This window comes from Microtus pennsylvanicus, chromosome 1 (genome assembly GCF_037038515.1).
Source record: "Microtus pennsylvanicus isolate mMicPen1 chromosome 1, mMicPen1.hap1, whole genome shotgun sequence".
Classification (NCBI taxonomy): domain Eukaryota; kingdom Metazoa; phylum Chordata; class Mammalia; order Rodentia; family Cricetidae; genus Microtus; species Microtus pennsylvanicus.
Window position 1 is genome coordinate 163,816,594 of NC_134579.1, and position 27,485 is coordinate 163,844,078.

The 27,485-nt window shown below is 45.2% G+C and overlaps 1 protein-coding gene across 1 annotated transcript in view; it reads left to right on the forward strand.

Annotated features, from left to right (window-relative positions):
• Positions 1–6,029: 6,029 nt before the first annotated feature.
• Crybg1 (crystallin beta-gamma domain containing 1) overlaps positions 6,030–27,485 on the forward strand; it is a 58,462-nt gene continuing 37,006 nt past the window's right edge. Inside the window, exons 1-6 of the mRNA XM_075944423.1 lie at positions 6,030–7,493; positions 12,639–14,940; positions 19,015–19,062; positions 19,147–19,265; positions 22,424–22,583; positions 25,213–25,352. Of these exons, the coding sequence (XP_075800538.1) occupies positions 6,838–7,493; positions 12,639–14,940; positions 19,015–19,062; positions 19,147–19,265; positions 22,424–22,583; positions 25,213–25,352 (3,425 nt within the window). The 5' untranslated portion in view covers positions 6,030–6,837. The remainder of the gene's footprint in view (positions 7,494–12,638; positions 14,941–19,014; positions 19,063–19,146; positions 19,266–22,423; positions 22,584–25,212; positions 25,353–27,485) is intronic.

The window sequence follows — 27,485 nt, forward strand, 5'->3', positions numbered from 1 at the left end:
GGTACATATTTTGGGGTCCCGGCCCAGGAAACATACTGACTTGGATAACTGAAGAAGTGAATGAAAGGCTGTTACATAGTGTGGGTGAGGTTGAAAACCAAAGACGTTCCAATATGATCAAGCCCCAGAGTTCTTCAGCCACATGGCCTCTTCCAAGTGTCTGTGTCTAAGTCTGCATTTCCTTTCCTTTCTTTTCTGTTTTTTTCTTCCTTCCTCCCTCTTTCCCTTTCACTTCTTTCCTCCTTGCCTTCATCTTCTTTTCCTTTTTCTTTTTTGTGGTTTTGATGTTTTGAGACTGGGTCCCACTGTCCAGAACTCACGATTCTCCTGCGTCAGCCTTGAGAGTGTATTACAGTGGACCGCCACATCTCCTGCATTTCTTTCCTGAGTTATTCACCCCTCAGCTCCACCAAACCTCCTGAACGCTCAGCTGACACTATGGGGGCCTGGAAGGCAAGAGGAGGAAGCCATGGTCTAAGCCAGCATATTTAACTTGGGGCCTAACGAGGAAGGAGGGAGAGGGGAAAATAATGCCTTTGGCCCATTCCAGTCTCCCCTGTCAGTGCCTCCCACTGGCTAAACCTAATCAAAGCTAAAGGGCCAGGGTTTCTGTTTCTGTATTCCATTATGGCTGGGGTGAGGATCACACACAAGGGCAAAGTGGGGTGAGGTAGAAGACATACCCGGAACACACTTCATACTGCTAAGAGTCCTAAAGCAAAACTCCATCCCTGCTACTGACTGCACAGCCAGGCCTAGGGACAAGCAAGGCACACAGGTGGGAGGCATGCTGTGCAGCCAGCACAGTGGTACAATGAACTGTACTGCAAGTCTGATCTCCAACAATGGCTTGTGATGCCAAAAAGGAAAAAGTATGGAGCCAACGTTTAGAAGAGCTGAATTGTGTTCAGGAAAATTTGTCTCTTTGGACCGTGGTTCAACTTTTTAGGGTAAAGAGGAACTTATGGCATAAAGATCAATCATTGTTAGCGACACCAATGAGAAAATTATTTCATAATTCAAAGACTCCTTTTTTATTGATCAAGTATCATGACTCATCCAGGTGTGGATGCCCATGCCCATAATCCAGCACTTCATCGTCCAAGATAGGAGGACTCCACAAGTTTGAAGCCAGCATGGACTATATAGTGAGCTAGCCTAGGCTCAAGAGTGAGATCTTGTCTCAAAAACAAAAGTTTCAACAGCTTTAAACTGTGCCAATGGCTTTAAGTAATCGGATTTCACTCTAGCTCTGTAAAATAAATAGATAGATAAATAAATAATCTAAGTCAGGTGAGGTAGCAAACACCTATAATCCCAATCCTTGGGATGTGGAGGCAGGAGGATCAGAAGCTTAAGGGCCTGTTTCTTGTCACTCTCTGCCCTCTGCTCCCTAGCTCTGTTCTTGGTTCTAGGGCATGTCCTTTTAAAATAATCGGCAGGGTCTTATTTACCCAAGGCTGGCCTCAAACTCCAGGCCTAATCAAGGATGACCTCGAATTTCCGATCACCCTACCCTCTATTTCTGCAGTGCTGGGGTAACCGGCTTGAGGCACTGTGTCTACTTTATATGAAGTGCCGGGGATGAACCCAGGTTTTCACGCATGCTGGGTGAGCTGAGTAACTTCCTTAGCCCTAGGTATTTCTTACTTCTACTGAAGAAATTTTCTAACTTTTTTTTTGCTTTGCTTTTGATAATTGAAGACTAAATAAAGTATCTTACACCTCTATTTTGGAGGACAGTATAGCTCAGAGGCCCGGACCTATACAGGGCCCTGGATTCAATTCTAGTGGGGCAAAATAAATGAATATTTTTAACATCTCTATTTTTACACCATATGGTAAAGCTTTAGATAGATAGATAGATAGATAGATAGATAGATAGATAGATAGATAGAGAGATAGATAGATAGATAGATATAATCTATACAGAAAAGAAGTCCTTCATCAGAACAAATACCAAGCCCCAAAGCATAGGCTCTGAGAACATTGAACCTGGGAATATCCAGCCCCTGGGCACCCCAGGACCACCCCTAGGTCCACAGGAGAGTTGAGGTAGGCATACTCCAAGGGGGCACAAAGCATCCTGGTAGGACCCAGGACCTTCTTTGCAAACATTCTTTTTCCTAGCAGGGCTAAAGGACTAGGTGCAGGGTCTGTGCCCACCTACTTTAGATTTAAGACTCTAAACCCTAAAGTTCACTCTGTCCCCTGGTTTTTGGTTCTTCATCTGTCAATACTCCCCCCATGAGCACTGTACAGAAACAATCTCTGCCTGTAATGAAATGTATAACTTGATTAAGAAAGGAGGCAGGCGTTCCTCAAAGACCGAGGAATTAACGGAATGAATGAGGCCTGTGAGCCCTGTTCAGTTGGTCCCACTCCACTCGGGTGGCTCCTGGAGTCTTTCTAGGGCTGGCCTCTTTCAGAAATCTTGTCTATAAATAAAAAAGGAGCCTCTGAAATGATCTAAGGGTTCCCACACTCCCCATCCAGTAACATTGTGAACCATATAACTGACACAACCTATGTGTTTCTTACTTCCCAGGAGAAAGCTTTACTTGAAAACAATTTTATTGAGATATAGCTTACATATAACAAGGTCGGAAAAACTCATCTTTGTTTATTTATTTTGAGGCGTGGCTTTATGTAGGTGACCTTGAACTTCTGATTCTCTTGCTTTCATCTCACGTGCTGGGATTATGCACGTGCGCGCTAGGTATTTGTTCCATCACACCAGGCTTGTTTTCTTTTAAAGATTTATTTATTCATTATGTATACAACATTCTGCCTCATGTATGCCTGCATGCCAGAAGAGGGCAACAGATCTCACTATAGATGGCTATGAGCAACCATGTGGTTGCTGGGAATTGAACTCAGGACCTCTGGAAGAGCTCTTAAGCACTGAGCCATCTCTCCAGCCCCGGCTTGTTTTCTTTTAAAGAACTAGAGTCTTGCTATATTACTCAGGTTGGCCATAAACTTGGTACCAAGAAATCCTCTTTTCTGAGTGTGGTGGTGCATGCCTTTGGGAGGCAGAGGCACGCAGATCTCCCTGTGTTTGAAGCTAGCCTTGTCTACATAGTGAGTTTCAGGACAACCAGAGCTTCATAGTGAGATCCTGTCTCAACAAACAAAACAATAACAAAAAGAAAAAGAAATCCTCTTGCTTCATTCTCCTCAATAGCTTGGCAACTTGTGCTTGTCACTGTGCCCAGTCTACCCATTTTAAAGGTAAAGCTTGATGAATTTGGAAAGCTATGTATATGTGTGTAACCATCACCACAAACAAGGCAGAGGACCTTTCTGGCTACCAGGTTTTCTGGTGACAGAACTGGGGATGAACATAAAGCCTCAGGTGTGCTAGGCCAGCAGGCTACTTCCTCACCTCCAGTCAGCATAATGCTTTTTCGAATTATCCACATTCTTGCATGCCAAAGGCTTGTCTCTTTTTATTGTTGGGTGCCAATCTGTCGCATAGATTACCACAATTTGTTTGTCCATTCACCAGTTGAACACTTAAAGCGCTTCCAGTTTGGGCTCTTCTGGATGAGCTGTTATCAAAATGCTAGTATAAACAAACCAAAAACTATGAAATTCTCGAAAATTCATTGTCCAACAAGTAAAAATTGGGTGCTTCTCTGGGGTGTCAGAGAACAAACAGTTGATGACCAAGTTGAAGAGCAAGCAGCTGACCTTATAAAAAGCAACTATAGCTCAGATTGAGGGTTGGGGAAGGGACACTTAGACTAAATAAAGAGGGCTGCTGATCAGGCACCTTTACAGCATGGGAAACAGGGATTGCAACATCACTGCTAGGACAGAATGATACATACACTAGTTGTTTCATTTTGACAGGGACTGGAATTGAGCCAAAAGACTCAAGCCTTTTTTCCTGTCTACTTTTTGATGGCCTGTCCAGGCATGGAAACAAAGGGCTCTATTTTCAGAGTCAGAAGAACTTTCCCGTTGTGCAGCTTTGGACAGGGGTACATAATCTTGGCACGTGTGTGTGTGTGTGTGTGTGTGTGTGTGTGTGTGTGTGTGTGTGTGTGTATACTTTAAGAGCTGTTGGAAAGATAAGTGTGTATATTATTTTATAAATGTCTAGTACTTAAGCAGGACTCAGTGAGCAGATATACTTAGAAATCATGTTTTAAAAAAATGTTTCTTTAGGAAGCCAGGATGCTTTAGAGTAGTTTTTAAACCACATCCATTTCTTCCTCCATTATTTTCATAAGCATCGAAGAACTGGATTAGGCCAAATCTGAGTAGATTTTAGAAGCATATCCCATCAGTACCAAGGAGCTCTGGGTGGCTTCTTCTTTTATCTATGTTCACTCTCTGGTGAACCTGTCTGATCTCCTCGGTGCTTACCCTGGAGCCCTGACTGCAGGTCTTGGGTCCTTTGTAGCCTGGGTTTTTTTTTTTAAAACTGGGACCACTCGGGTCCACGGGTTCCCTCTGCGCATGTGTGTGCTCTGTGATAGACTAGAAGGGGTATTAGTTGGAACTGGAGGGTATGGGTTTGAATTCTGACTTTACCGCCCCTGCCCCAGCACGCTGTGTTTTGGTCCCAGCCTTTGGACATCTTTTCCCCATCCACTGCAGGTAACACATTACCTCACTAGGCTGCAACTGGGTTATAGGATGTAATGCTGCCAGTCTGTCTCAACAGATGCGTGCTGACTCTTGATCGAGTGCACTTATTAACCAGGCTTTTTACATTTCCCACAATTCCTGAACTCCCTTGGCTGCTTTTGTAGTTCAGATGAAAGGATCTACCTTGAGTGCCCCAGGAATCCCTTGGTGGAGAATCAGTACCATTCTGAACTAACGCACGTCCTTTAGGAAAGAAGGGCGGAGCTATTTTCTGCCTCCTCAGGGTTTAGGCCCTCACCTGGGTTTTGAGTTCAAGGGGCTTTCCTGAGGTAGGGGGTTTGGGTTTGTTGGGCTGATCCCGCATGCAAGCTGTGGCTCTCGGGTCCCTCCCCTTACCACAACCTCCTCCTCAACCACCTCTCCCGGTCGTAGGGTGCGTCCTTACTGCTTTTATTGATTTATAACTCCCGGTGCCAGTTGTAGCCCCCCCCCCCCCCCCCCCCCCCGGCTATGTCAGCTAGGCTGACTTTCCACTGTCTTCCCTACGTGGGAGGTGTCCGCTGCCTGTCCCTCCCCCTCAGTCCCGGGCACAGACTCCCTGATGAAGCCTGGGGGTGAGCTGGGAAGAGGCGGAGCAGTGCTCTGCCGCCTGCTCGGTTTGAATGCAGGCACGCGGGCCCCATTGGGTGAGCGCATCCCTACCGGGCGGGGCCAGGTGCAGTATTCCTGTGACCAGGTGTTTCCTTTTGTTCTCCCTGCCCCAGGCCACAGTAGGTTTTCCTTGAGCCGCTCCAATTCACCCGCTCCCAGGTGCTGTTTCTGTAAACATTCTCCTTAAGATATTTGGGGGCGAACTGCGGGCCCCGAAGTCATGCCTGGTTGCTTTAAATTTACATTTTTATTAAGGAAGGAGATAAAAAGCAGAAACCAGTGAGAACTGGGAATTGTTTTACTCTATACATGTGATATTTGGGATTTTCGAATTAAAAACACTTGTAACGAAATACTATTGTAGCTTTGAAAATGCATTTAGGAAAAAGAAATTTAGGGCTGGAGATGGCTCACCCCTTAAAGGCTAGGCTCATAACCAAAAATACAAGAAAATGAAATTTAGCCATGCTAAATTTAGCCATGTGGTGGTGCTTGCATGCCTTTAACCCCAGCATTCATCAGGCAAAAGCAGCCGGGTCTTTGTGAGTTCAAGGCCAATCTGGTTTATAGGAGTTACTGGAGAGCCAGAGTTACACAGTGAGACCCTATATATATTTTGTCAGAACATAATAAAGACCAGACAGCCACGCCTGGCTTTACCTTTTCAATTACACCTGGTCCATTGCCAAGCTGCTTCCCAGCAGTTTTGTTCCCAAAAGGGAACAAAACGGATTTTCATAGTTTCTCTCCCTGTCTTATTTTGTTTTCCAGTCCAGAGCACAACCACCAGAAGACACCAGAAGGAAGCCAGTATTGGGGAAACTTGGCACTCTTTTTACCGCTGGAAGGAGAAGGAACACCAGGAACGGGTTAGAGAGTCCCACCAACTCAAATACCAAATCGGCCCCTTCTAAACTCCCTGAAACAGAGAGTGAGAAAAACAAGGCTCAGGGCAGCCAACCAAAGCCAACCAACGCGGGCTCCGGGCAGGAGGCAGAGGGCCAGCCTGCACAGAGCTGTGATCAGACAACCCCCTGCGATGCCGAACTGACACCTTGCTCCCACAGCAGTGTAGGGGTTGTGCACCAGTGCCACGACAGTGATTCAGCCCAATTAGAACCTCTGCAGGCAGAGGGAGAGACTTTTCCAAATGCCACCACCGCTGCCAAGGAGTTGCATTCCTCACCGGGGAATTGCTCCGGGCAGGAGAGCGCAGAGACGCTTGCCCACAGTCCGGGGGAGGACGCGTTGCCAGGCGCTGCTGGCCTCCAACCAGAGACAGCGAGGGGTGTGTCGGGGTCGCCGCCTGAGGAGCGCCTCGTGGGAGGACTAGGAGAGGCCCCCGACGGAGCCCCCGGCGTGGGTGCCGAAGCGGGCTCTCTGGGGGCCACCGGGGAAGCAGTTGTGCCAGGTGAGCCTCCCTCCGTGGGTGCAGAGACCAGCCGCCCAGCCCGTTCCGTCGATCGCGCGCATCCCGCCAAAGTGCTAACTTTAGACATCTACTTGAGCAAGACTGAGGTAGCGCAGGTGGACGAGCGGGTCCCTATAGCTCCGGGGACAGACGATTGCGACGATTCGGACGACATGGAGAGGAGGTCAAGCGGCCGCCGGTCAGGCAGGCGGAGGAAGTCGCAGAAATCCACGGACTCCCCAGGCGCGGACACCGTGGCGACCGAGAGCACGGCCAAGGACGACGCGGTGTTCGACGACGAGGTGGCGCCAGACGCGGCCGCTGAGAACGGCTCGGCGGAAAAGAAAGTGAAATCGGCACACGGGACTCCCGACGCGGGCGCAGTCTCGGCCGCCAGCCCGGAGCCCAAGCCCAGCGCCGGCCCCCGGGGACAGCTTCGAGGTGAGCCGGACCGCGGCAAGCAACTGCCGCCCGCCTCGTCGCCCACCAAGCGGAGGGGTCGCAGTCGCGTTCCCGAGGCGGTGCCCAGCCCCGGACCGCGCGCTCCGGCCAAGGAGTCTCCACCCAAGAGGTCACCAGCCGCGGCGGACGGCGGGGAGGAGGCGGGCCGTGTCGTCCCGCGCGAGCTCACAGTCAGAAGCAGCTCCCTGCTGCCCGAGATCAGGCCGGAGCACAAGAGGGGCCCATTGCCCCACCACTTCGACGGCCGGGGCGACGGGGGACGCAGCCGAGAGTCGGGCAGGGGATCAGGAGCATCCGACGCCGACAGCCTGAAGCCCAGGAACCATCTCGGTGTGGGCAGGTCGACTGTGACCACTAAAGTGACCCTGTAAGTAGCTGCGGAGTCATTCTGGGCAGGTGGCTGCTCAGGGTTGTATGGCTGTCTGTCAACTTTTTTTTCTGTTGAAAACTTCAAAGAGAGAAGGAGCTGTTTGCAGAGCTAAGATTTAGAGTATGACACATTTGGCAGCCTCCACGGTTAATTCCTGCCTTAATATAAGATCTAAAATCAATGCAAAAATAAGATATGCCTCGAGGCACGGTGCTTACATAAATAATAGCGATAAGAATTAACGGCTTGATTTAGCTAATTATATTCTTTATCCAAAGTGTCCAGGGGTATTTCAGGGTAGTCACAGGGAGCCAGCAGTATTTTGAGTTGTGATCCAGTGGCTTTTACATGGGAGACTTCAAGAGAACTTAATGAAGTTAGTACATTGTTGTCCAAAGTAAGTCTAGAGGAAGTCTCTAATAATGCCGCCTTCTATGATCTAGGGAGCCTGTTGGTATTTTTGCTGCTGGGCTGGAAATAATATCAGATATTGAGATGATCGCTGTTCTCGCTGAAAATTACCTAAGTGAAAGGACGCTAAACAACCGACTGTGTCTGCACTCTTAATTTAGCAAGTACTTATCGAGTGCCCTTTGTGCTGTGTCCTATGGGGGGACATGACTCACACCTGTGATTCAGTCTGTTGCCCTCAACGTGTACGCCCCCCTTGTGGCAGAAAGAAGCGCACAAATCAAATAAAGATGGCCCAAGTGCCTTTTGCGGCCATAAGGGTTCTGGAGGTACAGGGCGAGAAGTCACTCATTTGCTGGAGGCGCCTGGGCTTGTGCCTTGATGGTAATTGATTTGTGTGGACAAGACAGGGAGGGCTCTCTACAAAACTGATCGTCCTGGCAGGTGAGAACTGGCGAGTGCTCAATGTTTTCCTACGTTGATTCACACATTGATCATAAAGGCTGGTCATTTGCAGCCTTGTTATTTTTTGAACTGAACGGTTTCATTCTGTTTGATTTCTTTAAAGGAGTAAGCTCTGAAATGGGTCTGTTTGGAAGCCAGTGGGGAGAGAGTTGCGCTTAATGAATAACGTTGAACTACCTCACCAGCTGGCAGCCCAGAGACTTTTGACATAATCAGATATTTATTCTGTGATGGTAGCGTCAGGAAAGTAAGCAGCATGAATGATGCCCATTATTTGTGGAAGACCAGTGTGAAATGAACACAGAAACCTGCTAAGCCTTGCTGGGAGAAACCGGGCTGGACGCTCCACCTGTCGTCCAATCAGAAGACAGCAGTGGAAAAACCAGAAAAGTTACACTGTTGAGGGACTGTAAACAAGCTCAGGAAGGGATCTGGCCATGGACCCCAGCAAGTTGTCTTTTTTTTTTCTCCCTGCTGGTCATGTTTTATTTTTTTTTTAACTTCACCGCTAATTTTATTTAGATTTCTTTAGTACAGTGCCTTACACATGATGAACAGGCAAACTATGGGAGTGGAAAATTAAGAGTTTTATCTAGTTCTTTGGCTTGTCAGTCTGACAGGATCTTTCAGCCCCATTAGTCCTGTTATGACTGGATTTTAGGCAACGATATTGACAGACTGTGATTTGGTTCTTTGGTGGTCTCACCCTATAGCCCAGGGTGGCTCCTAGCTCATTATGTAGCCGAGGCTGGCCTGGAACTCAAGGCCATTTTGCTACTTTACTGGACTGCAGATGTGAGCCTGGCTTGTGTGTGTGTGGGGGGGGGGGGACTTGTCTGATCAAAGAATTAAAAAAAAAAAAAACAGAAGCTATATCACCTGAAAAATGATGACTGAATCCTGTTAGGAAAAAAAACGACACTGACATTATTAAAGGAATATGTTTAAAATAGGGAGGTTCTTTTATAGCATCGCCTGGGCCCTTTGGACTCCCTCTCACGTCGTAATGCAGGCATTACAACACAAATTACAGGAGCCTTCCTTTTAATCAGCCCCAACTGGGTTAATTGCAGAGACTCTTGGTAGCTCAACTTAATGGTAGAGAGTGTGAGCTGTAAAGGTGTTTTGATCCCGTGTAAATCTTTAATGAGCAGATATGCTTCCTCCCTTGGGCTCCCGTGGGCTCACAGGGAGCCGTGGGCTCACCGGGAGTGCCTTCCCCACACATCCCCGGTGCACTTTGATGTCCACTTCGCTACTCCTGCTGACTGGCCACATTTTCTTTTTTTTTTTTAATATTCCTGGTATGTCCCCTTTGCTTATTAATTAATCAATACAGCATTCACAAACCCTGTGTTTCTTCTCGTCCCACTGGCTCAGACTTCAATCCTGAAGCCTGCTTTTCTGTTTTTGTTTTTGTTTTTTGAGACAGAGTCTCATAGCCCAAGCTGGCCTCTAACTCACTCTGGTTGCCAAGGGTGTTTGTGAACTGATTCTCCTGCCTCCAGATTACAGGCAGTGGCCACCAAGTCTGAGCTGACAATAAGAAAGCCTGGGTATTTATGGACATAATAGAGAAGGCCTACAAGAATTTCTAAACACATTATCAGGCTCAGATTTGTAACCCCGGCTTCTCATTTTATCCCCCTGGCTCAAAAGGCCCCACTTTCCTGGGGCTTTGAGGTGTGTGATGCCAGTCTGAAGAGTTTGGGATGTTCTTATCTGATAAACCTGATAAAATTAGCTCATTGAACTCTCACTGCCATACCCCATACACCCCTCAACCCTCCTCAAGTCCCTTACTGCCTCCACCCCCACCTTCAGTGATAATATGGAAAGCAGCTGAGGGCTTATTCGAGTCGGTCTAGTCTGACCCCTAATGGGGAAGCGGGATAGTATGGTATAATGTGGTGTCAGAGACAAAGCTCCTGCTTCAGAGGGAGGCCCTGTCACTAGCCATGTGACTTCAGGAAAGTCATTTACCTTCTTTGTACCTCAACTTTCTTGCTTTAGAACAGAACTTACAAGTCGTACATGGAGTAAACCAACTTAAGTAACTTGTCAAGTGCCCAGCAAGCAGTGGTTTTCCTTTACTACAGACTGACAAGCCTCTCTGCCTGCCCCGAAGAACGCTTATATGAAATGGTTGATGAAATGGAAAAATGGGAATGAATTAGACTGAAAACAGCTGTGGAGAGCCTCCTGGTCCTGGAGCCTCTGTTAGCCCTAACTGTAACCCCTCAAGGGGACATGGAGAGCCTCCTGGTCCTGGAGCCTCTGTTAGCCCTAACTGTAACCCCTCAAGGGGACATGGAGAGCCTTCTGGTCCTACAGCTTCTTAGCTCTAACTGTAACCCCTTAAGCGGACATGGAGAGCCTCCAGTTCCTGTAGCCTCCCTTAGCCTTAACTGTACTCTCAAGGGGACGTGGAGAGCCTCCTGGTCCTACAGCTTCTCTTTGCCCTAACTATAACCCTACAAGAGGACTTCCAGAAATTCTCTTAACCGTAAGTTTTGGGTGAAATAAAATTAATCCTGCTTTAAATAACTTAGGTGTTTTGTGTTACCTTTCAAGCTAACAGATACAAAAGAGACTAGGCCAGAGATGTGAAATAATTTGGCTAAGTTTACACGGATGTTAGTGTGAGAGCCAGGACCGGGGCTAGGGCCAGCAAATGCCAATAGAACATGTTTTGTTTCTACGAAGGAACACACTGTGTGCATTCAAAGGCATTATTTCCAGTAGTAAGTAATTAGACCCAAGAAATGGGAATGAGAGGGGAGACTGCCCAAGAGTAAACCAATTATGATATAATCATACTATGGGATTTTACATAAACATTAAAAAAACTTTTCAAGGAAAGCATTTCAGGGACCTCTAATTTATGATGGTAACTCATCCTTTTTCTTAGCAAGAGGCCAGCTGCCAAGCCCCGTGAACACAGCAGTTTCTATTCTAATCAAATATTTATGCATCTGAAGCCATCGGGAATGAGGCAGAATGTTGACAGCAGGTTTATGAATGATTTAAAAACACTTTCCAGTTTGGGAGAGACAGCTCAGTTGGTATAAAGTAAGGACTAAGTCCCCAAGACCCATATAAGAGCTGGCCGTGGGAGTGTGTGTCTGCAATCTCAACACTCCTATATCGAGATGGAAGGCGGAGTCAAGAAAATGCCTGGCAGCTCCCAGGACTGATAGCGTGGTGTGTGTGTTTGTCTGTGTGCGCAGTGGTGAACATCTGGAGCCTCTTACTCAACCAGAGATGTGACACCCATGATTGTCCTCTGATCACACACACACACACATATAAAGGTAAAAATATACATATATACTTTACAAATTTCAGATAGTGAACACACATACGTCAGAAAAAATTTAAGGGGATGAATGGTAGAAACAAAATATCCTAAGAGGCGATACTAGATGAATACGTTTTATAATCTACCTTTTAAAGTAGTTTTTTTTTAAACAGTACCTTAGTGGCCTTATAACTTTTTCTTTACCTTTTATTTTTAAAATTTTAATTTAATTTTATGTGTATGGGTGTTTTGCCTGCATGTTTACGTGCATACAATGCCCACAGAGGCCAGAAGAGGGTCTTAGATTTCCCCTAAAACTAAAGTTTTAGTTGTTTTTGAGTTCCCTTGTGGGTGCTGGGAATCGAACCATCTCTTCTCTCCTCTCCCAAGCTAGTTTTTAAAAAGATATGAGAAGGTTGGACCAGGTGGCTCATGCCTATAATCCCAGCACTTGGGAGGCAGAGGCAGGCTATCTTCAGCCAACAAGTGAGCTCAAGGCCTGCCTTTATCATATAGCACCTTGTACCCCAAAACTAAAGGTGAACAAAACATTACAAGAAAAAAACGCATAATTGATGTCTGGGGAACTCATCTACATACTTAAAATATGAGAATGCATTAAATATTTAAATTTGTTTTAAAGTTCCTTATACCTTGTAATGTCTCCCAGTTCTAGTGCTAATCATTGTGAATGCATATTAATTAATTGCCAGTCACTATGAATGGTGATTAATACTTGGAAAGGTAATAGTTTCTTAGATATATAATCTCTTCTGTCATATGCAGCTAAGGTATACCTTAAAAGTGCTTCCTAGTATTTGTAGTATTGTTTAAGAAGTTTTGTGGAAAAGTAGATATTCACCTGGAGGATGCAGACTTTGCAGTCTTTTATTGTCAGCTGGTTTATATGTCCACTTAACACAGGCTGGCTGCTAACTGTCTTTTTTTTTTTTTTGGTCTCACAGCCCTGCTAGACCCAAACATGTGGAACTGAATCTGAAAACCCCGAAGACTTCTGACAGTTTGGGACATGAGCACAGTTCCTTTAGCCAGCCAGTTCATAAAGGAAACACTGCCAACAAAATCTCCTTATTTGAAAACAAGCGGGCTAACGGTAGCCCCAGACACCCTGACGTCCGTAGCACAAGGAACAATCCTCCCTCTAATAAGACATTTGTTGGGAGGGCTAAGCTAAACTTAGCCAAGAAAGCCAAAGAAATGGAGCATCCTGAAAAGAAAGCCTTACCAACCAGCCACCAGAATGGCCTGGTGGCCAAGGAGTCACCCACAGACACCAAAGGCACGGAAGTCCCTAGCCCTAGAGAAGAGATTCTTCCAGCCTCCATAGGTGGGGGAGGAGAGCCCACCGAGAATCAGGTCCTCTGCCCTGAGCCTGATCAAAGTGATAAGGCAGATGTGCAGTCAGATGCTGCCTGTCCTTCTCAGCCAGCGCCCACCGCCCTGGTTCCTGTGAAGGATGCTGAACTCTCAGGAGAGCACCACTCAGAGGCTGCTGACAGCAAAACCCTTGTTCTTGACAACGTATGTAATACTACACAGGACATCCCTGCCGTTCTTAATGCCACAGAGTACCCCCCACAGCCACAGGGTGCATTTTCTGACTCACAGCCCACATCTGACTCATCTAGGGAGTTTTCTGTCCTGCCTTCTGCTCCCCTTCCTGAGAACACTCTCCAAGATGGTTGTGTTCAGGTCCCCATCCGCACTCTCCCATGCACTGATCTAAAAGTATCCGAAAACTCTAACGGATGTGATTTGTCTCACACTGAGAAAACACCCGTCTCCAAACTTGGAGGGGGAGAAGCCAGCCCCACCTCATCACGAGAGCACAGCCCAGAAACCGTGGGCAATGAGTGTCCATCCAAGGTCCTTGTCCAGGTCCGCTCCTTTGTACTTCCTGTGGAGAGCCCTCAGGATGTGAGCACTCAGGTCATCTCAGAAAGCTCTGAAGTTAGAGAGGTGCAGTTGCCGAGTTGTCACAATAACAAGCTTGAAGTCGTTTCTGTGGCCCCTTGCGCTCCCCAGCAAGAGGATGGACCTGGCACGTCACCTGAGCACACCCACTGCAGAGAGGAGCATGTGGCACAGTCTCGCCCACACATCACACAGCCAGAACCTGTCCAGACTCAGAGTCAGAGCAGAGGGACATCCCCGACAGCCGAGTTCAGCTCCACCCTCTCTCCTAGCAGCAAAAGTCACTCAGAAAGTCCCCAAAGGCCAGGACAAAATGTTACCAGCCAGAATACCCCTACCAGTCTTTTAAACACTTCTGCTACTAGTGATGATAGTGTCTTTGATTCTTCTTCTGATATGGAAAAATTCACCGAAATTATTAAGAATATGGAGGGCATAGGATGTGTGCCCCAGAAGAAAAAGAAGGCCAGGATCCCAAACTCTCCAGCCCCTCACTTTGCCATGCCTCCAATTCATGAGGACAGTTTGGAAAAGGTGTTTGATCCCAACGTGTTTACTATCGGCTTGGGGAAGAAGAAGGAGAGCCAGGCAGAAATGTCACCTGCTTTGCATTTGATGCAGAACCACGATCCCATGTCCAAACTGAGAGCGAAGCGTGCATCCACAGAGCAGAGTGTCCTCTTCAAGTCCTTGCACGCTAACACTAATGGGAAGAGTGAGCCTCAGATAACTTCAGACATGAACGACAAAGAGAACAGGGACATCACCAACGGCGGAATTAAGAGGTCAAGGCTAGAAAAAAGCACCCTTTTCTCAAGCATGCTTTCTTCTCTGCCTCAAGACAAAATCTTTTCTCCCTCTGTGACATCAGTCAACACAATGACCACATCTTTTAGCACTTCCCAGAACAGATCTGCATCTCAGGCTTCAGTGGTAGAGCCCAGGAAGGAGGGTGACCCGCCCTGTGGCTCAGACAAAGAGCAACCGCATCTTACACCCCTCAGCTCTTTAAAGGTCTTCAATTTCAACTCAGCAAATACGTCTCATCTGAGTTTGAAAAGTCCAAGCCATATGGAAAAGAACTTGCAGAAAGAGGAGATCAAGGAAGACCTGAGTTCTCGGAGCACCCTACCCTTGCCAGAGTACAGACACTCTGACTTACCCAAACTGAAGAACACTGATGACGCGGAAAAGACTAACCTCGTTGAAAGTGTTCTCAAGTCCAATGTGCAGAACATCGGGACCACTGACACGGACTTCTTGGGCCTTTACAAATCCAGCCGCTATGACCCAGGCCTTTCTTTTTCTGCAATGTCGTCAGCAGATCCTCTGGTAAGTAGCAGCTGTGATCTAGTTGCAGTGTTTCTAAACCTAGGAGGCAGTGAGGGGCTCGGGCTGGTTTTTACAGGTGGATGTGTGCAATAGCTTCCTATTTGTTCACCATGTACTTTTGTTTCATTTGATTTGTTTGTTGTTGGCGTTGTTTTGTTTTTGAGACAGGGTTCCTTGGAGCTAGCTCTGTAGACCAGGCTGGCCTCGAACTCAGATATCCACCTGCTTCTCCCTCTCAGTGCTGGGATTAGAGGAGTGTTTCACTACTACCCGGCTATTTTTTTTCTCTTTCTTTCTTTCTTTCTTTCTTTCTTTCTTTCTTCCTTCCTTTCTTTCTTTCTTTCTTTCTTTCTTTCTTTCTTTTTTTTCCACCAAGTGCTTTTAAATCTGTGTACAAAGAACTCCCAGGTGCCACAAAAAGAAGACACCAGGACACTCCTACCCCAAGGCATTTGTGGTCCAGCTGGGAGAATAAGTTATGTGTTTCAAGGCATTTGCAAAAGTCTATGTTGTATTGCGAGAAGTATAGAATAGCTGCTTTGAGAGTTCAGAGACCTAGGAGACCCATTTTCTTCTCTGTTGAAGCACTCAGGGCTGTATTTAGAATCTGGAAGATGTGTGAAACAACTTCCTCTATTTGTAGGGGCCACACCCAGCCAAAGGACGCCCCCTTCTCCTTCCTCCTGCTGGCTGTGAGGTTTCACTCCTTCCTCCATAAACGGCAGGGCTTATCCTGCTTAGTTGGAAAAGTACCTTAATGGGACCTCAAGATTAGAGCATAAAGTTTGGTTTGCATGGGTCCTTCCCCACCCCATGAAATAGAAATTACAACTTCACTTTCTTCCTCTCCTATCTGGCTGCCTTTCTCTCTGCTGGTGCCTGAGACTGAATTAAGAGCCTTTTGTGCCTTGCATTGCTGCTGCTGAACCACTCACCAGCCCAGGAGTTATTTTCATGCTGCCTTGTGCCCTTCTGCTTCCAAGCTTGTGATTTAAGTTGAGGGTGATTATGAATGTAACTTTCAGTGGCCCAGCTGTGAGCCAGCTGCCAGGCAAGGGGAGACATGAGCACAGAAAAGACCTGGCACCCTCCTTCGTCTGAGCAGGGTGCTGTAGCGACAGTGCATTGGGATGGCTTTTGCTGTAATCCCATCATGGACTGTGGTTTGGAGACTGTTGAAAAATAATATAGTTGACTAGCTATGATGAAGCATGCCTGCAGTCACGGCACTCAGGAGGCCGAGGCGGGGAGATGGAAAGTTCAGAGGCCTGCCTGATCAGTATAGCAAGGTTGTCCAACATACACACATGCACGCACGTGCACACATACAGGTTTTCAGCAGTACTACATGCAGATTCTTTTGCAGGGATTTTGTGAGCTGTAGGGTTCAAGCTTGTAGTGTTAGGACCCACTTTCTTTTTGTTTTTGTTTGTTTGTTTTGTTTTGTTTTTCAAGACAGGTGGGTTTTCTCTGTAGCTTTGGAGTCTGTCCTAGAACTAGCTCTTGTAGACCAGGCTGGCCTCAAACTCACAGAGATCCACCTGTCTCTGCTTCCCGAGTGCTGGGATTAAGACCCACTTTCTTTTAAAGTTTGAGAACTCCAAAAAGCTTTGTTCATTTGGGCAGTGTATCTGTACTAGAACTTGTTCCTGGGAGCTCCAACCACCAGAAAACAGACAAGACACGCAGGTCCTGTAGCCTTCAGAGTGATGGCATGCCTTGCAGAGAAAAAGACCAGACACTGTAGATAACCTTTCGTCACTTTAAAAATAGCTTTGAACTCATCGGGCACCATGAGAGGTGTTGAGCACAAACCTCCCGTCTCCCCTACTCCCACCGCCCATGCCCCCCAGCACTGAGGAATGAGCCCAGAGCTGCACACATGCCTATTAATCTCTCCAGCCTCCTTTTTACTTATAGTCTTTTTACTTCAGTCTTTGGATGGAACTAGGGTATAGACCTAGACTTCTGGGGCATCTTCATCACCCTTTGACAATCTACCTATACCACATAGAAATCCTACCTTTTTTCCTCAAAAAAAAAACAATGTCTCTCATGGAACAAAATTTCTGCCTGTCCATTTCCCATTCATTATGCATTTGCTTTTGTTAATTATTCTTAGATTAGTTATTGTTTGGCATTAACCAAACAGAATCTGATTTTTAAAAATAGTTTTTCTCGGGTTGGGGAGATGGCTCAATTGTTGAAGTAGTGGCTTTGCAAACAGCAGGGCATGAGGACTGGTTGGATCCCTAGAACTCATGTAAATTGTGTGTGTGTGTGTGCCGTGACCCACCTGTAATTCCAGTGTTGTGAAAGGCAGAGGCAAGGTCTCCAGAGCAAGCCTGTTAGCTAAATTAGTCCTTTTGGTGAGCTGTGGATTCAATTGAGAGACCTTGCCTCGATATATAAGGAGATATATAAAGTGATACATGACATCTCCCAAAGTCAACCCCAGGTCTCCACACTCGCAAACACATGTGTGTTCATATACATGGACATCACACACACACACGAAACAAGAAAAGGTAGTTTCTTTCCGAAGTCAAGTCAGACAGCATGGAAGAAGAAATAAGAGTTTTCCTGACTTCTAGGTGTTTTACATTTTTTTTTCAAAATGCCTTTCTTTGGGTCTTAGGCTTTGCTGATTATAGTTTATATTTAATATATTCCTTGGCTTTTGTTTTTAAATTTTAGGTTTTTCCTGCAGTTTACTGATTTCTCACTTATGCATACAGCAAATCAGCGCATGCTCTTTTCCTTTCCAATAATTCATGTGGTAGGGCGGGGGGTGGGGTGGAGGGAGCTTGCTCAGACCCTGTGGTCATAGTCCACTGGTGTGAGGCAAGAGGGGTGAAATCAAAGGCAGGCCTTGGGAGAGGCATCCTGGCTAGCCTGGAAGTAGCCCCTGTTTTGTAATATTTTTACCTGTGTAATTATTATTTTATTATCTTACACATTACGGGTTTTTCTGGTCTTGTCAGGGGATCTTGAAAATGATTACTTCTGAAGCCATATAAAAAGGCACTTTGTCCATCAAAACAGGGGAGATTAAAAATACCATGTGCAGGACTGCTAAGGTGGCTCAGTGATTAAGAGCACTGGCTGTTGTTGCAGAGGACCCGAGTTCAATTCCCTACCAATGCATGGTGGCTCACAACCATCTTTAGCTCCAGTTCTAGGGGAGCCAACACCCTTTTCTGACTTCCAGGGACACCTGGTACACGTACATGCATGCAAGGAAAACATTCATACATATTAAAAAAATAAGTCTTTTTTTAAAAATCACATACATGTATATTGTGAACTATATTATACCTCCTCTTTTTTCCTTTTTCTCTTGCTCTCCTGGGGATTGAACCCACAGCCTTGCACATGCTAGGTGAGTGTCCTACCATTGTGCCACATCCCTGGCCCTCATTTTATTTTATTTTTTTTTGTTTTGATACAAAGAAGTCTTGCTAAATATGCACTTTGTAGCCTAGGCCGTCCTTGGGTTTGTGATCCTCTTGCCTCATCCTTTCTTGTAGCTGCAGTTACAAGAAAGTGCTCCTGGGCCCTGCCATGCACACTTTCCTTTAGACTAGTACTTGTCACGAGATGGAGAAGTTACTGTGGCAACACGGTGTTTATAGATCCAAGGAGGGTGTGCATATAAACACATCAAACCCACTTCTTTCTAAATAAATGACTAGACTATTCAATTTCTTTGTTTTTTTAATTTAAGATTATTCAGGTTCTTTGAGGTTATCATGGTTTGTTCTTATTTGGTGAACTGATATAAAGCACAGTTTTGACTTTTGGGCCCTGAATTTTCTAATATTGTTGGAAATACCCTAGACATATCAACGAGTAGAAGCTATAAGGGAAAATTCATTTGGAAAATCTTGTAATTCACTCATGTAAATTCAAAGAGAACACTGACATAACTTCAGAGTTAAAGCGAGATCCTCTGCTTTGGTACTGATAAATGGTAAAGTCAATCTATTCTGACCAAAGGAAGCTCAGGTGGAGAAAGACAGCTGCTCTGTAATGCTGTGATTGTTTACTGTCTTCTCGTTCCTTTGATTGCAGACTCTTAGAGGAAGTGCACACAGTAAACTCAACCCACGGCCTGGGAAGGTAAGGTTATTTTAATTTGTGGTCCAGGTTCTCTCTTGGTCTGATAAAGGGAGACATAATGGTTCAACATTCATTTTCTTGCAGATCGTGATATTCAGTGAGCCCGACGTCTCTGATGAGTGCATTGAGGTGTTTGGGGACATCAAGGACTGCAGCTCTTGGAGCCTCTCTCCGGTGATAGTTGTGAAAGTTGTCAGAGGATGGTAAGAGTGCCCTGCAGCTGCAGCTGAGAGTGCACTACAGCTGCAGCTGACAATGGGTGTTAGAGTGCCCTGCAGCTGCAGCTGAGAGTGGGTGTTAGAGTGCCCTGCAGCTACAGCTTACAGTGGGTGATAGAGTATATTGCAGCTACAGCTGACAGTGGGTGTTATAGTGCCCTGCAGCTGCAGCTGGCAGTGGGTGTTAGAGTGCCCTGCAGCTGCAGCTGACAGTGGGTGTTATAGTGCCCTGCAGCTGCAGCTGGCAGTGGGTGTTAGAGTGCCCAGCAGCTGCAGCTTACCACAGGAGTCTGGCTTTCTCAATTACTATTTGAACCTCACTGCTTACTTATGAGTGAGTCTTTATCAGCATAAATGACTTAAAGCATTGTTGGTGGTAAGATAAGAAACGAGTGCCTAACCCGTGGTTTTGATTAGAAAAATGATATATGTTTATGATAAACAATCAGAACAATACAGTAGAACAAACCTACTCTCTTCGTGTATCGCCACATAAAGTTGCCCTGGGTACACTGGGGCCCGTCATGTGGCTTTGACTCATGAGTATCTAATGAGGTTGGTAAGAATTGCATTTGGGAGCTGGAGCAATGACTCAGCAGGAAGAGCACTCACAGCTCTTCTAGAGAACCTGGGTGTGGTTCCGAGCACCCATAGCTCTTGACTCAACACAGTAGCTCCAACATCCCCTTCTGACCTCTGCCGCTGCTGCATGCACACGGTGCCCAGACATGCTAGCAGGCAAAACACAACACAAAATCCAAACATGTAAAAATAAGTAAATCTTTTAAAAACATGTTAAAAGCCGAAAAACATAAGCAAAGCTGGATGTGGTGGCCATGTCTTTAATCCCAGCACTCAGGAGAGTTCCCAGCCAGCCTGGCCTTGTGTATCAAGACCTAGTCTCAAACACACACATGCACGCACACATGCGCTCATGCATCACAAAGCTGACAAGCTAGTCAGTGGGGAGCTGAGTTCCAGTCCTAGGACACACATGATGCTGGAAGAACACTGACCCCGCTTCCGTGCCTTAGTTCATGTGCACAGGCCCATACAAAGAAAGTAAATTTGAAAAGTTGAAAAGTTGAGATAAGATCTCACTATGTATGCCAGACTCGCTCAAACTCAGAGATTAATCTACCTGTCTTTGTTTCCTAAATGCTGGGATTAAAGGCATACACCACCACACCTAGACAATTATTTAAAAAGTAAATAAAATAAACCAAGCACTGGAGAGGTAGAGACAGGCAGGGCAGGTAGGTCTCTGAGTTCAAGATTGGTTCTCTGGTCTACAGAATGAGTTCCAGGAAAACCAGAGCTACACAGAGAAACCCTTCCCCCTTCCCTGCCCCCCAGCCAGGGTTTCTCTGTGTAACAGTAACAGCCTTGCCTGTCCTAGAACTCACTTTGTAGACCAAGCTGGCCTTGAACTCACAAAGATTTGCCTGTGTGCCACCACCACCTGGCCAGAAGCTCTGTCTTGAAAAACCAAAATAAATAAACCAAACAAATTTCCAGGGAAAGATAAATAAATTCCTGACAGTTCAGTGATGCATTAACTTAAATTTTTAAGAGATTACAGCAGTTTCTTTCTTTTTTTTTTTTCCGTTTTTTTTTTTTTAAGACAAGGTTTCACTGTGTAGCCCTGGCTATCCTGGACCTCTGTAGACTGACCTCAAACTCAGAGATCCACCTGCCTCTTTCTCCCGAGTGCTAGGATTAAAGGAATGAGCCACCACTGCCTGGCTACCTTCACAATTTCTTTTTTTTTTTTTTTACTGGTTGAGTTGTTTTTCAGAAATTCATAGGAAGTTCAGTAAAGAAGAACAATTGCGAACAAAATCAGAATATCATGTTTGTCTTCACTGCACACATCCACACCAGGCTGAGGTCAAGGCAGTAGGCATTGAACAAAATCAGAATAGCATGTTTGTCTTCACTGCATATATCCATCCACACCAGGCTGAGGTCAAGGTGGCGGGCATTGAACATTTATGAGTCATCTGGGCACTGACCTCACACATGCAAGACGAGGCAAGAACTCAACCACTGTGCTGTATCCCTAGCTACCTTTTAACATCCTTTTGAAACATCATTTTGCCAAATTACTCGCCTGGCCTTGGGCTCACTGTGGAGCCCCAGGTGGCTCCTCTTGTGGTCCTTCTGCTCAGCGTCTGAAGTAGCTGGAGTGACAGATTATATACCACCAGATCCAGCTATGACCTAAAAAGTTAGCCATGACTTTTTTTAAGTCTCCATCTGACTAGTTATGCAACATCTTTTCTAAGAGGACATTTAATATTTTAATGTGTGTTTTTAAATAGCGAAGCTATCCACTAGAAAAGCAAAATGTCCTTTCCTTATCAGATTAGAAGACTGGATATTATGCTAGAAACAACGTTTGCAAGACAATTGTGTTTGTAGTAGGAGAGTTATTGTCTCTTTTGCAACGCTTTTTGTCTAGTTTTGATGATCTACTTTCTAATAATATGTATGTATGGGGGTAGGTTGGTGGGTCGGTGGGTATTTGTGAGGGCTTTTGCATGTGAGTGCGGGTGCCCATGGAGTCCAGAGGCATCAGACCCCCTGGATCTGGAGATAACAGGTGGTGCTGGGAGTCAAAATGCAAGAGCAGTCCTAACTCTTAGCCACTGAGCCATCTTCCCAACGCTTTCAGCAACACTTACTGGCTTTGTGAAGGTGTGAGTGAGCCCTCACTATTTGCTGTGCCGCTTTTCTTAGTACTGTGTGGTTGCTGGGAGAGTCTTTCAAAAGTACATATATGTTAACATATATATAGTTCTTTGTATCAGTATATCCATTGATTCGACTGTATACATCACAGTCCCTTTAAGAGAAACGTGTGGTAATATACCTGTAAAGGGAAAGCTCACCCAGAGAGCACCTATGATCATGGGTCAGTCTCCACTGTCAGGTCCATGACCATGCGCAGTGATAACGCGAACATTCTGCAAAACACCTGTATAGTTTTCTAATTATCTGAGGCTTGATAAAACCCAGTGAGACTGGTCCTAGGGAGAGCATACACTATTTCTAGTTGATGTACAATATGGCCTAGCCAGATTAAGGAATCACACCTGCCTCACTGTGACGGATAACAGGGTTCTGTGTTTTGTTCTCAGCTGGATTTTGTATGAGAAAGCCAATTTTGAAGGGAACTCTATCGCTCTAGAGGAAGGTGAATTGGAACTCTCTCATCTCTGGAGTATGGAGGATATTTTGGATGAAGAAGCTGAGCCTGAAAAACCTACAGTTATTGGTTCCATCAGACACGTGGTTCAGGTTGGTTATGGGAAATGTGGACTTCATTCAGGACAGGGACCTGGGTGTCAGAAATAATTTTACTTAAAGGGAATCCTCATTTTGTGAAATAAATGGGAAAATATTTGATAGATATTCTTGGGATATGTGTTCTATAATGTAAATATTTGCATGCCATCAATTAACTAGAATAGAAAAGAAACATTCTAATCATTGGATATTTTTCATGATAAATCTATTAGGTAAGATTTTGCTCTGACGTCTACTCACATCCCAAAGGAACACTTTGTTAAGTAACCTGGCTGTGATGAATTCTTTATGAGCAGCCTGGTTTTTTTAAGATTTATTTTATTTTTTATGTGTCTGTGTGCCTACATGTGTGTCTGCAAATATATGCACAGGTGTCCATGGAGGCAAGAAGAGAGTTTTGGGGATACCTGGAGCTGGAATTCCAGTTGGTTGTGAGCCGGTGGCGTGGCTGCTGGGATGCAAACTCTGGTCCTCTGGCATTGCAGCAGGTGCTCTAACTGATGAGCCATCCCTCCAGTCCCTTGCTTAGGTTTTTGATGGCTGCATGAAGTTTTGCTTTCCTGGAGGCATTTAAGGATATTTCACTTTGGAAAAGCAATCTAGAAATGGTTTAGCTCAACTCAGGTTTCATGTGGTTTTAAAAATATTATTTTACTCTCTCTGTGTGTCTTTGCTGCTTGACTGCCGTTAGCTGACCCTGCATTATTTGTATGCATTTCCATGGTGTTCAGGCTCGTAGTAGGCCCACAGCAGTGACCCTTGAACCCCTGAGCCCAAATAAATCTTCCCTCCAAACAACAAAACCCCAGATTTTTTTTCGAGCTATTTGAGGTTCATTTACAGAGGTGGGTAGAAGTTCCTGTTTATTTTTTGAGGAGGAAGGTATTGTCAGCATCTTCCTTTGTGAACACGTAATGTCTGGCGCCTCACTAATGGAAGATGAGATGACTTTATACCGTAGACTTAGATGTTGTAGAGTGCAGTAGAGAAACGTGGATGGTTCTAAGGTGAGATGAGGGAGGGTGGAAAACAGCTTTTTTTAAATATTTATTTATTTAGTATACAATAGTCTGTCTGTGTGTATGCCTGCAAGGCAGAAGAGGGCACCAGACCCCATTACAGATGGTTGTGAGCCACCATGTGGTTACTGGGTATTGAACTCAGGACCTTTGGAAGAGCAGGCAATGCTCTTAATCTCTCCAGCCCCGGAAAACAGCTTTTGGCAGAGAGAAGTGCTGCCAACTTCCTGGATCAGTTTTTCTTACTGTTTCTTTTGCTTTAAGATAGCCTTGTGTAGCTCAGGCTAGCCCTGCACTACTTCCTGATCGTCCCATTTCCACCTCACAAGCTAGGATCACAGGTGTAGCCCACTACACCCCTGGTCAACATTTCTGAGCAACTTAGGTGATGATCATTATTTATCTGTTAGTGGTGTTGACACAATCTAGCTGTGTAGCTCAGGCTCTCTCTGAAGTTGCAGCAATCCTCCTGCCTCTTGATGTCCCTAGCCCCCAGAATTATAGGCATCACCACCAAAGCCAGTTTAATTTTTAAGTAGAATACATAGTATGATAAGCCATATAAGATATGAGGAACACTATAATTTTATGTGTATGAGTATTTTGCCTCCATATAGTCTGTGCACCACATGGTCCAGTGTTGGAACCTCCAGGTCAGTACTGGGAATTGAACTGGGGTCCTTTACTACAGCTATAAGTGTTCTTAACCACTGACCCAACTCTCCAGCTCTGAGGAACACTATTCTAACATGTCTTCTCAATGGAATATTTTGCATATCTTTTACATTTATATAACACACATATAAGTTATATGTATATATAATACAAATTATATTGTGAATTTATGTTATATATGTACACACATAAAATATATATATTATAGCAGACACACCTACATTTTGATACACCCAAGGGCATGAAACAGTGGCAAGAATGAAGAGATTTATAAAGTGCCATGGGTGTATTTTTTGTTTCTACATGTTAAGCCAAACCAAAGTCACAGTCAAGGAAAGTCACTATGGAGTGATTATGGGCACAAAACCATAGTTGGGGAAGAACCTAAGTGTAGACTTAGGCTAGGGCCACAAGACTTCCGAGCAAAGGAACCAAAAGTCTTCTGACCAAGGAACATGCCAAGAAGGGGCCTTCCTGGTGGCCCTTGAATGTGACCCCGAGATGTGTCACCACAGCAGGATGTGTGACCCAACAGAGCCGTGTTGTGTAATGAGTGTAAACAGGAAGGGGAGAAGATGCAATGGCAGTGCCCCGTGAATTGTATGTGTATTTTCAATGTGTATTTTAAGGGGCGGGAGGGATGACTCAGCAGTTAGGAGCACCTGTTACTCTACAGAGGACCCAAGTGAGTCCTCAGCATCCACATGGACCGATTCATGACTGTGTAATCCAGTTTTGGGTGATCGGATGCCCTCTTCTGGCCCCCACCAGCACAAGGCATGCATGTGGTACTCATACACACATGTTAAAAATTTTAAATAAAGATTTTAGTAAGCTGTAAGAGAAAGAACAATGAGTTTATTACAAGTTCAACACACAATATACTTATTATATATGTAATATATGTGTATGTGTATTTTTTTCAGGACTACAGAATTAGTCAGATTGACTTGTTTACGGAGCCGGAAGGGCTAGGACTCCTGAATTCCTACTTTGATGATACTGAGGAAATGCAAGGCTTCGGTGTGATGCAGAAGACATGTTCCATTAAAGTGCACTGGGGCACGTAAGTCTTCTGTTTCCAATGCAGATGTAATGAGGCTCCGTCGGATGTGGGTATGGGGATCCAAACGCCAGTCCCCATGCATATGCTTTTCCTGCTGAGCCATCACCCCAACCCACACACCCCCTTTTCCTGTGCTGGGGCTAATTCTAGGCAAGAACTTCACCAGTAAGCGATATCCTAGCCATGGAAGCCACATTTTTAACATAGGATTTTTCACTTACCACAGAGAAACCTGGCCACTCAAAGCTGAGTAATCAGTATTTCAAGCAGGATGGGGTCAAGGTGAATGCATTTCTTTTGCCACTGTTACACAATGCTGTTGTATTGGCTACGTAAGCCCAGGAAACTGTAAGAGTATTTTGAAGGCAATGGGAATATCTGAGACAGGGCAGGTGAGTATACAAAGTGGAGGCACAGGACAGAGCCTACGGTCATTAAAGTGGAGCTCAAAGCCCCAGGCATGTGGAAAGTATTTGCTGGAATGTTAGAAAAACCCCTATCAACATTGCTTGGCATTTTATGTAAAATCTTTTTCTTTAGAAAAGTTATTTATTACCTGCTGGGTGGTGACACACACCTTTAATCTCAGCACTCAGGAGGTAGAGGCAGGTGGGAGGATCTCTGTGAGTTCAAGGCCAGCCTGGTCTCTAAGAGCTAGATCTAGGACAGGATCAAAAACAAACAAACTACAGAGAAACCCTATCGAAAAACCAAAAAGGAAAGGAGGGAGGGAGGGAGGGAGGGAGGGAGGGAGGGAGGGAGGGAGGGAGGGAGGGGAAAATTATTACAATTTATTTTTTATTTATGGTATATATGGTGTGTGTGTATGTGGCATGTGTGTGACGTGTGTGCTATGGAGTATGTGTGAAAGTTAGAAGACAATTTTCAAGAATCAGTTCTCTACTTCTAACATAAAGGCCCCGAGTACAGAACTGAGGTCATCAGGAATCTACCCCACTGAGACATTTTGCTCAAATCTCTTCCCTTTTAACATTTTATCTTCACGTGAATTTTCTGAAATACATTATTAGTTCAATGGTAGTGTGCTAAATATAACTATTTATATATTCAGAAAACATTGACAGGTTTTTTATGAATGGAATATACAGCCAAAGGTTTCATAGTCTGTCTTGTAAAGTGATCTAGGATATCTCTGAGCAAATGAGAAAGTGCTCATTAGTCATGCCGTGGCATTCTGTTGGCCACTATGAATCTCAGTTTGCTGTTGTTGTAATCATGGGGAAGTGGTTTGATTGTATAGATTGGAGGAACTGAGTAACCTGCAGATCACAAACTCTGATTTTTAGTCCTCAGGAATCATGAGCTGAAACATTCAGGTGACCATAGGAAGCGTGACTGTGGAGGCTTTGACTTGGGGGTGGGTAGCAGCCATCTTTGAAGAAATGAAATTTAGACATTTCACTTGTTTTGTGGTGCTCCATAGTGGTCACAAGTAAGCAGCTAGACACGGGAGGAGTAGACTTTGGCTTCCTAATGGTTGAAATGGAAGTGAATTGCCTTGTTAGGTATAGAGTTTCTTGTCATAGGAGGTACTCTAGCAGAAGACAAATAACATTTTATCTAGAACTTTATAGGAGGGGATAAGGTATAGATTAGCTACCTTTATGACTATTTGTTCTTTTGTTTGAGTGTCCCTAGAAAATTATAGTAGGTTGTTGTAGGAGATGGCTTGTTTGTTCGCGGCTGCTCAGCCCTGAAATAATCACACAGAAACTATATTATTTGCAATACTGTTTGGTCAATAGCTTAAGCATATTTCTGGCTAACTCATATCTTAAATTAACCCATCTCCATTCATCTGTGTGTTGCCATGAGGCTGTGGCTTACCAGGTAAAGTTCTTGTGTCTGTCTCTGGTGGGGCTATATGGCTTCTCACCGACTCTGCCTTCTTTCTCCCAGCATTCAGTTTAGTTTTCCTTCCCTAGCTCTGTTCTGCCCTGCTCTGCTATAGGCTCAAAGAAGTTTCTTTATTAATCAATGGTATTCACAGCATACAGAGGGGAATCCCACATCAGTAGGTAAGTGTACAGTTGAAATAAAAGAAGTATCCAGTAGACAGGTTAAGACTGAGCACCCTCCCCCCAACCCCCAGCAGCCAAGTGTGCTCCTTCC